This window comes from Haliotis asinina, chromosome 9 (assembly GCF_037392515.1).
Source record: "Haliotis asinina isolate JCU_RB_2024 chromosome 9, JCU_Hal_asi_v2, whole genome shotgun sequence".
NCBI lineage: Eukaryota > Metazoa > Mollusca > Gastropoda > Lepetellida > Haliotidae > Haliotis > Haliotis asinina.
The window spans coordinates 60702877-60716947 of NC_090288.1; the positions used below are offsets into that span (position 1 = coordinate 60702877).

A 14071-nucleotide genomic window follows, 5' to 3' on the forward strand; every position below is an offset into this window, starting at 1 on the left:
GATTTTTATGTTGTATTGTCCTCTATAGTTAAATTGGTTTAGATTTAATTACTAATTTTAATATCTGTCTGTGATAGTCTAGTTGCTTTACTGTCCTTCGTTGACAGATTTTCTACCATTCTCTATTATGTATTACATTAATGGTTCTCGTCACGATATGTCTGAAACATTGCCGATGTGACTCACTCACTCACTTCTGCTTCCTTATAATTTCTATTTCCGTTGGGGGATCCTTAAAATCTATAGTGCATATGAAAGCCCATTCCAATTCGCTTCAAGGCTATGTGTAACATGCCCATGTGCACGGGCATGTCAAGCTGCAAACGTATCATGCCGCATGGCCTGTGCGTCGCCAACACTATCAGCGCATGTTTCGTTGGCTAATAATTTCTTATCATATGTCTACATGCCTGATGCGATTTCTAATATCTTATATTCATTTGAAAGCGAATTACAATGCGCTTCTGACGGTGTATGGCATGAACGTGTCTGACGTTGAGCAGAATGCAGAATTACATGCAAAATTTCGTTGCTCCATCTTTTCAATTAAAGTGTTTATGAACTTTTTAAAATGTGTACTACCCTCAGGTGAAAGTTTAAGTTTCCAACATATTGACGTAGTTTTCTGTATAAGGGAAACCCGAGCCAGCTTGGCTACTGCTCGGAAATGCCTAGGTTCCCCGGGCACGGCGATGAGACGGGCACGGCGATGCGGAAATTGCGACGCTGTCCTCTACGTCTGCCCATGGAGGTTGGAAAGATGGAAGTCCCAAGGTTGTGCATAGGGGGATAATTCCGACCTCCACCATGATCGAGCACTTGGTTGACATGGTGGTTAGCGTGGGTAACGGCGCGCGACGTTGCTCATACTCTTCATCATTCGTTCTACCGAAGACGCTCGATCTACAAGAGCCAAAAGATAGGGATCCCACTTCGGATACATAGATGTACCATCAGAGAAAAATTATTCATTATTTTTAAAATTACATTTTGTGACGTTTCTTTATTGACTCAGTATATATTTGAAAACGATGGTTGACATCCCTTTGTCATGTTTGCTCATGTTTGCTCATGATCTTTTATTTCAAAACCCGCAAAACTAATGCAAATTAGGCGGCCATAATGATACGTACAGTTCAAATGTTGGCAATATGGGCCACAATGTGCTCCCTCACACGATTAAATTTGGGTAATACTTTACCTCCGTGTAGTGTTCGTAATATTCGCGAGTCAAGCTTGGTTAATCAAGTGAACATTACATTGGAGTGAAATCACTTTTTTAAATGGCCGAGAACCCATGTCGTCACGACACTGTTATTGAAATCACCGTACCTTGACAGCTCAGTTGTCGCATCCACTGCCTCCAGTAGGTCATCTTTCACGTAAGGAAGAAGGGGAAGTTCAGCACCTCTTCATGTCCAGTCATACAACTGTATCCAGGTAGGTGTCATTTAGAGGTACTTTAAAATGTACGTGGAATTGCCAGCAATGCGTTCGCTGCTTTGTGATATCTGTTTTCTACATATTTAATTGTTAGGTGCTGATCTCAGAATTTGCCTAGAAAGTGTGACCATTTTTTAATTCGCCGTGTAAAAAGTGACTGGGTATCATAGCATCTTTACATTTGCTTAGAACGTTTGCCAGTTATGTGGTTTGATTGGTTTGCCTTTTAGAAAGTGACTGGGTATCATACCATTCTTGAAGACAACGCTCACTGGTTTATCGCTTGAGAGAGTGAATTTCCAATTTATTGCTCCATTTATCTACTCCCCTCGTGGCTGACTGAGCTTTCATTTTCCATTCTTGGTATACGGCACAGACATTTACACCATCTTTACTCTGTGCGTCTGTAATTATTGCTCCCTCAGCTGGCAGATGTTTGAAGTGAGCAAGATAGGCCGATAAGACCTAGTTGGTCTTCCTCTTTCCTTGTTCCGTGAGAAGGGCAGTTATAGTCCCGTATTCATGTTTCTGAGACTTTTGTTCATTTGCCCTCACGTGACGCTTATGGCGTGACGTGACGCCATTTGCAATCCACTGTAACAAAAGCCCATGCTTGTTTATAAATGTGTGTTCCTGCAGCCTTAAGGCATTCCCTGTTTTGCATATGTTTCTTCCAACCTCTGAGTTTAAGTTAAGTCTACCATTTTTTGATCGTAGTATTCATGTTATTTTAATTTTGACTAGCATTTCGCACATTCTCCAGCGCCTGAAGGGATAATGTAAATCCAACTAGGGTCCATGCATGTAGCAAAGGTACTGGTCTCTAGTATGGTGATCTACCAGTTGTTGGCGATCTACAGTTTCTTTATATTGTATTGTCTGCTTTAATCATTAGAATGTTTTACATTTTCCATGCTAGTTTTATACCCATATCTGTGATACCCTAGTATTTTTACTGCCCATCGTAACAGGTTTCATTCTTCAAAATGTTTTCATTTTTCTCAAGTTGTTTTCGTCACGATATGGCTGATATATATGTGACGTTAAATATTAACTCATTCACTCTGTGTTTAAGTATTTTGGAAACCACTTGAAGAATGCAGGTGACTTTAGCATTGGCTTTTGCTCCCATTTTCCTGGTTGTAAAACGTGGACCATTGTCGAGCTGTAAACTTTTAACTAAGTCACTTTGAGCAATTTTATTTGATTTCGTTAATGCCATATGGTAGTGCTATTCATTATGTAAGTGTTGGACGATTATGACATTGTGGCCATTCAGAAGGGCTCAGTGGTGTGCTATCATTAGAACTGTGCTATATTTTGACCTAGTTCTGGAAGCCACTACAGGGTATTGTGACCATATGAGCATTTCCATTATATTAAGACCGAGGGATCTTTTGGCGTCTTGAATGAAATGCTGCATGAAACGCCTGCAGTTATTCCCATTGACAAGGCCCTAAATACCAGAACTATTATCTAACTATCATTACATAAATTGTATATTCGAAAAGCTTAGTCTTTCTGACATATCGAATAATGTTGTGTATATATTATATATTTATCATCTCCTATGTAGGAGATATTAAGGGGATACTACTTAGTACATGCTAAATGTCTTACCCAGGAAACAGCGAGACTAAACCAAAATTTACCATAGCCCTACTACGCTTCCGTAAATAATGCCAGATACAAGGCTGATACGTTAATTGAGGAAGACAAAATGCCTAAACCACGCAACTATGATTTCAACGTTTGACTTGACATTCAAACCTAAAGTATCCATTCCTGTTTTGTACTAGATTCCAAAGCTACACAAGAATCTGTACAAAGAGAGATATAGCTGGTCCAGTATATTACCAGCAAATCCCTTTCCCTGATGAATCATGATACCTAATACTTACTCGATATTGACAAAGGATTTGCTGATATGGGGTTCAGGACAATTTGTCAAAAATGAAAGCAAATCTCATTTCAGGTTTACCGAGAAAACAATATGTGAAATGCTGGACTTCCTCATTGATAACTTCTTTGTGTTGGGGCAACAACCTTGCAGCCCTCGTTGCGGATGTGCTTCTTCATGCATATGACCCAGAATTGGCAAAATCAAAACACGATACTTCAGGGAGATAAGTGAGACCGCAACAAGTGTTGTTCAGAAACTGCTTTATCAGGTTAGCAACTTTCGGGGCATCACTAAAGTTTTCAAGCTTTTAAAGCACAGTGAGAATAGAAAAATACTGCTGCAGGCTATTAATCTCTATTCTTCAAATTTACACAACTGCAAACAGGTTATGTCGAAATAAGTCGCTTCGACCTAACTGCACATTCAGTGGGATGCGTATGAGGTTATCCAGAAAATCATGTTTACTCTTATACTTCAAATACGAAGAGCTGCTAAAGACAATAGATCAGACTATAGATGGCAATTAGGTCGCTCAGTCAGGTATGACGACGGAAAGCTGGCATGAAATATGAGGCCATCTCAACGATTTTTTGTGCTTTTCCACGTGTGCTGAATATGTATCGTCTATTGATAAACATTTTGCGTGTCTTTCATACAGTTACCCTTGGAAAAGCATCATATGAAATGTCTCATAATATATAGGTGACGTGACCACCCGAATGACTGGATATTGTCATATATGTTAGGACGTGCTGTGTGATTCCCTACTTTATTTCTCCCCTGGGATTATCATGTCTTATCTGATATCTCTAACCCCCCAGGCCGACCCCGACCATCGTCTGTCCCTGGTTTTGCTCCTGGGTGGAGACGACCCCTCCTACCCGTTCCCTTTTCTAGTGATAGTGAGACTCCACGGTAACTACATCCTTAATAGTTTTAGCATGAAAGTTATTATTTTACGCCAGCTGTTGTTATTATGTCTCATTTCAAAATGTACAATTAAAAAGTGCCCTTTGTAATATGATATCACCGTACACTAAATTGCATAAAGCCATGGTCTGTTCCAAATAAGTCGCTTTGGACTTTGAAAAAATCCGTATTGTTCATTTCTGCACTAATCACTCCACAGTTAAGTCCCTTTTGACGTTTTCTATCTCAACCACTGGGACTGTAGTTAAGCCGAGCGTATTTTAAAAGATGTTTCGCACTCTTTCGCATATCAAATACATTATACATTGTAGAGATAACGTGAAAAAAGTTTTTTTTTCTGTTTTCAACAGAACTTATAAGTTAGACATATGGAGGAAACTTCGAAATTTGATACAGCAGAGACAAAAATGATGTCCGGTGCAAGTCCCTTTTTGACTTATACCTCCCAAACTATTTTCAGGTGAGCATTTGGCTGGATTGGCATATGTTCATGACGGGTGCCACCGGTGGGGCAGGATACGCTTACCTGCTATCATCACTATTTCATAATGATTCATACAGACATCTTATAAACATATACTCAGATCTTAGACATTGTTACTTCAGATCTTCATTCACAGTGTAGGCTTTAATGCGCCAGTAATTCTTTAATTATGGTCGAAAAATCAAACTGTACATTTTCCTTGAGTTGCGTTGAAACTGCTCATTGCTTTGGATGTTTACGTTTAAGTAACTGCCCATGTAGTTGCGTGGATTTCACAGCATAAACTCTCGATATCCCACTGTTGATGGTACTTTTTAACACAGACTTGGCAGTGGAGACGGTAGTGTATCCCCCTAACATGCAGTCTGAGGCAAAATGAAGACTTTTAGAGCTTACCACATGTATGGTCGAGGTCGAACCGAAACATGAGTCTCAGGAACTAATTCAGACATTGACTTACTTTTCAACCGATCCGAATTTTCTCGTGTGAATGTAAAATGAGACACTTCAAACTACTATGGTTACTCGAAAGTTTCATGAGAGATTGGTATTTACAAATGAATGTAATTTTAAACTTAAAAAATATCGTATTTTATAGATTCAGGCATCGTGGCGCTAACCTGAGACGTCACAGATGACGTTGTTAAACGATTCACAATTCATCTGGCTCATGGGTTATACCTGCCATCATGCGTTCTTTGCACTCAATACGTGTATTTTTGTAAAGCAGAATGTGATTGACAGCAATGCCGTACATGACCGTCGAACGTTTTCGTTTTGAGATTTCCACGATTACCAGATATTCGTTTGTTAGAGCACGCTGCAGGACAGAGGGCGTGCTATACGACGGAATATACGGAGTGCAGTGTCGCAATATACTAATGATTACATGTAACAGATAATACTGTTTTTTATTCACCTGAATGAGTTTGTTTCAAAATTCTGGACTGGTTATTGTACTAAGTTGCGCAATAGGACGGAACCTAGTATTTTTCTGTTTCTTCTTTGTTTTCGGTGTGCTGGACTAAAATGATTAATACTGAAGAATATGTGCGACTCGTCCACTGGTTTAACTTCAAAATTCATTTCCTGAAACCATCAACATATCAAACTAAAGCATATGTAATGATGGTAAAATGTTACGCAACCGAGTGTGCGCATGATGGTGATTTCGCTGAAACCCTGTTACAAAGAATGGCCTCACCATCACCCATGGTAACTAACGGCCCAATACCACTTATGATGAAAAAGGTAGAACATAGTTCTGATGTTCTTACTTTGTGCGTAAACACAGACACACAGACACACACACACACACACACACACACACACACACACACACACACACACACATACACACACACACACACACACACACACACACACACACACACACACACACACACACACACACACACACACACCACACACACACACACACACACACACCACACACACACATGCTTGTAGGCAATAGTAGTTCAGGTAATTACCCTTCGTCATTCACCTGTGAAGGTCCCGGGGTAGAATAGGCCTTCAGCAACCCATGTTTGCCATAAGAGGCGACTCAGCTTGTCGTAAGAGGCGACTAACGGGATCGGGTGGTCAGGCTCGCTGACTTGGTTGACACATGTCATCGGTTTCCAATTGCGCAGATCGATGCTTATGTTGTTGATCACTGGATTGTCTGGTCCAGACTCGATTATTTACAGACCGCCGTCATGTAGCTGGAATATTGCTGAGTGAGGCGTAAAACTAAACTCACTCACTCACTCACCCTCGGCATAGATGGTATACATTTGCACCAGGTTATTCAAAAAGTGATTTTACATCGTCCATTTTTCCCTGAAGTATGGTGATGCTATTAATATTGTGATAATGATGTTCTATTTGATATCTTATATGAAGCTCTATTTTCAAGTGTTCAAGGTTTAAAGCTTTACTTTGTAAACTTGGAATTGAATTTCATATTTATGACACTTTTGTTTATCATAAACTGACTCTGGAATCGATTCCTTAGATCGATGAATCAAATACTGTGGCCTTTCGTGTTCTCATTAAGTTGAAAACGCCTCCACAGAGATGAAACCTGCTTAACCTTCGCGAAGTAATGTTGGAGAGTACGGGTTTGAAGGGTACAGATACTTTATAAATAGATGGATTTACTCAGGTGTGTGGCAACGGGAAGAGAGAACAGACTCTACTTGTCTCACTATATGTAGTGCGTGAAGATATTCGACGCGCCATTGAACAAACTTGGCCCTCGGTATCTGATCAGGTCGTGATGGCAACAAACAGATTATTCAGGGTTCACCTCAAACTTCACACCATACCTTAATGAAAAAAAGTAACATACCACACTGAGGTTTACAAAGTCACATTTTAATTCATCATCTCATCACGGTCACATTTTAATTTACACATAGAAAGAAACTTTACATAAAGACCTCACAGTCACATTTTAAATATATCACGGAAAAATTCATGAACTTTACATTACTCACACTTAAATTTACATATATATCACGTATTATTTAGCCGCATTTCAGTTTACACTCCAACAGTTTACACTCCAACAAGATGGGACACTGCGTCAGTAAAAACAAGTGGTGAGATGGTGCCAGTTAAAAGTCTATATTTCTGGATGTCGATCTTCTCGTCGAGTTGTCGATATTTTCTGCTTTTTGGTCGAAGGGAACCAGAATGGTCACTTCAGTATGACATTGTTCAGATTTGATGATGTTAATCAACTTGAACGTATTTTGGTGACTGGCAGCTGAAAATATCAACATCTGCAATGATGATTACAAGACTTATTGTTTATCTCTTCTTGGTAGATGGTTGGCACTGGGCTATGATCTACTGTCACGAGTTCCTTGAAGCCACTGATAAATGAATCCACTTTTAGTTTGGCATTGTCTGGTAGATGTAACATTGAAAGCAAAAATTCCCTCTTATAACAGGTCTCGTCGCGTCATATTTGATTACTGGTGATTACTGATGATTACTGATGATTACTGAGTTCACTAATTATTATTAGCTGTGTTCAGAGTATATGACTTGTGAGCGAACTCAGGTGTGTGAGAAGACCCCAGGCTTAGATACACACGGAGGGTGCTGCCTCTGCCCATCTTTAATCCCAATCCGCTTATTGCCAGTGAAGGTGCCGGCAAAACGAGAATAAACCATTCAAGGACGGATGATACCATTTACAATGACTCCAACCCCGCAAGCAGCGGTGGTTCTGTAAGTCCACAGTGTGGTGCCCTGACTTTAGTTTCTGGCAATCTGTACATTGTAAGTTTTGTCTCCCCACGATCAGTCTATAATCCATGGTACAACATCACAAATGTAGCCCATCCAGCCAAATTGTCCCTTATTCATGCTGGCCATAATACAAAATGTTCATTGTGAAGCATTTTTGGTAGATATTATCACACTACTTTATTGTTTTGTAAAGAGCTTACACTCCATACCCATATACAAACTGTGTCTGGGAACTTACATATTCTTAAAGATCCTCAGTACACACGGCAAGACACTCCTATTTCAATCCTCATCTGATACATGCAGACCTGAGCATGTTAACGCCAACACAATCTGATACATGCAGATCTGAGCATGTTAACGCCACCACAATCTGATAATGCAGATCTGAGCATGGCATCGCCAACACAATTTCATTCATGCAGATCTGAGTATGTTAACGCCACCACAATCTGATAAATGCAGATCCGAGCATGTTAACGATAACATATATACAGTGGTATAAACAAGCAACATCTTATACAAAATCAAATGAAAAATGGGACGTCATCGATATTGACTGTTAGATAATATATGCATACATTTGCAGAAAATACAAATGTAATTATTTTGTAAACAAATGCTTCTAAATACAGAGCTAAGGTTTTCACCCTGAGTAAGTTTTTTGTTTCCTTACATACTTTTATCCAGATATAACCTATAAAATAGGCATACATATTAAGTATTATCTTAGTATAGTTACTACATGTAAACTGTCTAACTCTAAATGTTGCTTATATTTATCGGCGTTTAGGTAGCAAAAAAAACCCGCCGAGGCGGCAGTTAACGATTTGACAAAATCGAGTGCCACTAGTAAGGGCAAAATATATATTATTTTCGGTTTTTTGTAATTAGGTTTTTAAGAGACTATATGACTATTTGGACTTTGGTAAAATGATCTGGCTTAAGACTGAGGCAGTTCGATTGTAAATTCGACATTCCTTCAAGCTGTATTTCAGAGCAATTCTTTAATAATACCTTGTAGTTCCGGAAACGGAGTTGGGGAAATCATAAAGAGACTTTAAGAGTTTGAGAGAAAGAATTGAGAAAAAAGTTATTTGTTGGTAGTACCTTCTATATCGCAAGGACTAAACTTTGGTATTTTTGTAGAGTTTATCATAACGTTTGCCAAGATATAAGTTTTCTAATATAAGCGATTGCTCGGAGGTAGAGTAGTCCCAAATGACCGAACAACAGTCAGATACTGGCAAAATATAGGATTTATACATGGTGCTAACCACGGTCTTATACGTGGTAAACGATATTTAAAGTTCATCACACAAAATATCATTGGTCGAGCTTTACGTACAGCATCACTTTAGTGTAGTTTTCCATTTACAGCTGCTTAAGTGTGTTAATCCTAAATGTTTAGGACTTTTAACTTCTTTTGTGACTGTTTCGTCCATGAGTAGGTTCGGCGTAACTTGGGTGAAATCTAAGCCCCATCTTATGGGCCCATTGTGACATTTTGTAAGACAGGTTGCACAAACTAATGGATCTTCTGTGATAATATATTATTATATAACGAAGTGTCATCCGCAAAGAAGCGAATGCTACTATCAATATCACATACGATATCATCAATGTATATCAGAAGAAAATGGTTCAAGGACCGGGCCCCGAGGTACTCCAGCTAGTAGATGTATACATGTACCCGTTTATTGATTCCCTAATCCTCTATTTTCCAAATAACCTTCAAACCATTTTAACAGTTTGCCTTGGAAACAATAAATGTTCAGTTTATGAATAATCCCTCTATGTCAGGCCTTATCGAAGGCTTTACTGCTCTAACTTCTTTTCCTTCGTCAATAGCTTTAGGCATGCAATTTTACAATAGGTTAAGTGATTTGATGTGGACTCTCCTGACATGAATGCTGATTGTAAATTGGTCAGTAGGTCGTTATCTCTAAGGGAAGTTGAATATATATTTAAATACACATTTCTCAAAAACATACGATAAACAAAGTGTGAGTGCAAAAGGACGGTAGTTTGACACATGTACGCTTCGGAAATTTGAATTTTAGAGACAGATATTTGTTTAGCTGTTCTGATAGCGGAAGTAACTTTAAACTATTTGCTGATATGAAATTAGCCTACTTCGTTGAATGATTACTTTCCTTTCCAAGTGTATGTGAACCACTGCGTACGGTCCCGCTTTAAAGATCCAAAGCGGATCTGTAGGTGTAATAGTGAAAGTCTTACTTGGTATATATTCGTCGCAGATTTTCGGTGGATGTTAAGTCGGTTCCAGCCGTATCTATATTACTGGAAGAAACTAAACTTTCCCCACCAATATCATCGACACTCTTGTTCATACTTTCTGAGGGGCGGTGGGGTAACCTAGTGGTTAAAGCGTTCGCCCGTCACGCCGAAGACAGGGGTTCAGTTGCCCCTATGGTTACAATGTGTGAAACCCATTTCTGGTGTCCCCCGCAGTGATGTTGCTGCAATATTGCTGGAAGCGGCGTAAAACAAAACGCACTCACTCATACTTCAGTAACCCATGCTTCCCCACAAAATGCGATTCTGCTTGTCTTTGGAGGCGACTAACGGGATCGGGTGGTCAGGCAGGGTTGGTACAAGTCACTGGTTCCTAAATGCCCGGATGTATGCGCATGTTGTTGATGGGTGCAGTGTCTGGCCCAGACTCGATTATTTACAGACCGCTGCCATATAGCTGGAATATTACTGAGGGAGGCGTAAAACTAAACTCACTCACTCATACATGGTACATCCCTACACGTTCCCGGGGTCCCACAAAATCTCATTTGGGGGTCGCCACCCTTTAATATCTCTTCTGTTCTTTTGGTCCTGTCATGCATGAAACAGGTATTTGTGCACACTGTAATATAGGATGAGCATATATTTCAAAGGTGATACTTTTTTGAAATAATATGAAATAACGGGAAAAGTACGCAGTGTGTATTTATTGTTACATTAATGTCTTTTTACGTACGATAGAAATGTATGGAAGTCCAGTGTCCAAAAACGTGCAAATAAAGGGTTTTACTCTTCAAGTTTTCATCCGGGTCTGCAGTAGATGTTGTAATACATCTCAGTTCATAGTGAAAATTCCATGTCATTCATATTTTCAGGGTTCTAATAATTGTCAATAGCATTTATAGAGTATTGACTAGATGCTATGACAACAGCACGTATGTATGATCTATGGTTATGATGTATACCTAAAATGCTGTAATTGTCACTCACTCACTCACTCATTGAAAACGTCTACTATTCAGAAGTATGTACTGAACTTTATTGCTATTTCAGAATGCTTAGTCCTATCCGGTGGACGAGACGGTTCAAGATGAAGACATGGCGGTTGACACTAGCGCTCTGCTTCGTGTGTATTATGTATTTGCTGAGAAGTCGCTACCCTTTTGAAACGGATTCTCCAGAAGACAATATCGCACGCGAAGTGTCTACAGTCAGTGAAGTCGTGCGATATTTAAGCCTTAACGACACTGATGATGTTGATGTTTGGGATAATTTACACCAGTACAAATTCTCAATGAACTCCAGAAACTGCAAGGGGAAACCCTCTGTGGTGGCGATAGTTCATACTGCTTTACACCACGTCAAAAAGCGGGAGAAGATCAGACAGACACTCAAGGGATCAGACACTGTACATGGGTCATTATTGACTGTTGTTTTCTTTGTGGGACAAACTACCAATGCATCATTACAGGAAGCAGTTAAAAGAGAATGGAAGGAATATCGAGACATTGTGCAAGGGAATTTCATAGATTCTTACCACAATCTCACCCACAAGCACATGATGGGTTATCACTGGGTTCTCACGTTCTGTGAACATGTGCGTTATGTTATCAAAATGGACGATGATGTCATTATACATACAAACAACGTGTTGCGGTACTTACTGGCCAACCCTGTCCCAGATGGGAATATACTCTGTTCCCTTCTCATACATGGCAGACGACAGAAGAAAGGAAAGTGGAATATGCCCGAGAAGGAGTACCCATTCCCCTGGTATCCCCCATATTGTGGAGGGTTTACCTACATAACAACGCTGCCTGTTGTCAAGAGACTGTACGACACTTCAGCTCACATCAAGTCCATATGGATTGATGATACTTATGTCACCGGTATTTTAGCACTTGCATCCAATACAACACTGCTAGCATTGCCTAAAGGGACGAAGTTTTGAGTGAGCAAACCATCCGAATGATTTAAAATAGAAGGGATATTCCATTTGTACCGCGATTAACTGGGGTGCTGATTACAGGAGCAGAGCTATGTACAGGATGGGGACTCTTACCTGGAGATGTTAATTACAACAGCAGAGCTGTGTACATGATGGGTACGCTTACCTGGTGATGTTAATTACCTGGTGATGTTAATTACAACAGCAAAGCTGTGTACAGGATGGGGACGCTTACCTGGTGATGTTAATTACAACAGCAAAGCTGTGTACAGGATGGGGGCGCTTACCTGGTGATGTCGATTACCTGGTGGTGTTCATTGCAACAGCAGAGCTATGTGCAGGATGGGGACGCTTACCTGAGGATGTCGATTACAGGAGCAGAGCAATATACAGGATGAGGGCGTTTACCTGGTGATGTTGGTTACAGGAGCCGAGCTATGTACATGGTGAGGATGGTTAATAGGTGATGTTTTTGGCATAAGGACATTTGTGAACACTAAGGGTGCGTGTCGGTCTGCAGGTAATGCTTCAGACCAAATTAGCGGAACGCGTTATCCCCAGAAAGAGGACGTGGCCATCATTACGTAGCGTCGTTTTTATACATAGCGTTATGTCCACCAAGGCCGCTGTATCACAATTTGTGCCTTAGTTTGCACGGACTGAACATTAAGCCTATGATGAAGAATGGGAGTTACAATCATTGTAGAACTAAGATTGCTTTGTGCAAGTGGGCCCAGATACCTCCATGGCCCCTAGTGTGGTGACCCACGTGAGTTGTAGGCGACTAAAGCCTGTTGTTCTGTTGTATTGCGATCAATAGTTTTTGATTTACATGATTGATTTACACCTACATATCTGTGATATTGTACTATGTATGCTGTCTTCTCTGCCATTGTGACTGTGTAACTTGAATTAGTCACGGTATGACTGAAACACTGCCAGTCTGACTTAAAATCTTGACTCACTCATTAGGTTATTAATACTCTCTGTACCGTATTTGTCGACGATTTGTATATTATCTTGCTCTGGGTTTAATATTTACTGGATAGCACACGCACGGAAGTAGTAAATATATATGAAATCATGACGGTGAATGAAATCGCCTCACTGTATATGCTCAACACAGGAACATATGAGGCTTGAACGACGGCTGATTGTATTGCTGTGTATCATGTCTGTGACATTAGTTTATTTCCAAAAGTAGCGTAGACCACATGCTCGGGTTGCAAATTGGAGGGAATGACACAGAGAGAAAATCTGTTATAAGGAAGCTGGTCTCAGTAACATAGCTTGATATGTGTATATAACTTGTGGATTGTCGGATATTGATAAATCTGTAAAGAAATGTACAAACGGCACAATGTTTGATGTTTATTTCAAATATGAAGTAAGAAGTGATATTCCTCTTCAATATATATGTCAGTTTAAAAGTACGACATAATCTGACATTTCTATCCTTTCCAGTATACCGGTCAGTTTCTGTTCAAACGTTTTGAGAGACCAATCTAAACTGAGAAAGAGCACGTCTATAGGTTTAAACAACAAGTACCAAATATGTTTGTGCCTTTCACTTGTCTAGAATGCCAGTCTTGTTGAAAGGAAACTTTGAGCCAACCTAAAGATTCATCCAAAAATAACGTCTCATGTCGAAGCATCTGTTCTTGCCAAACAAATCTGAATCCACAGACTTGCAATGTATGCTTTACCCCATATGCCTAGCTCTTACATCCCTTAATTTCCATTTGTACAAGCATATCATACCATACCATCACATAACATTCATTTGATATTTTCAGTATTTTGATAGACCTTTGGGTGGTATTAATATATATGAATA

At 39.8% G+C, this 14071-nt stretch overlaps 1 protein-coding gene across 1 annotated transcript; it reads left to right on the forward strand.

The window, feature by feature from the left end:
- Positions 1–1326: 1326 nt before the first annotated feature.
- LOC137296218 (beta-1,3-galactosyltransferase 1-like) lies at positions 1327–13592 on the forward strand. The gene is made up of 2 exons (XM_067827957.1): positions 1327–1440; positions 11340–13592. Exons 1-2 carry the CDS (start codon positions 1415–1417, stop codon positions 12235–12237), a joined length of 924 nt encoding a protein of 307 aa, XP_067684058.1. The 5' UTR covers positions 1327–1414; the 3' UTR covers positions 12238–13592.
- Positions 13593–14071: the final 479 nt, after the last annotated feature.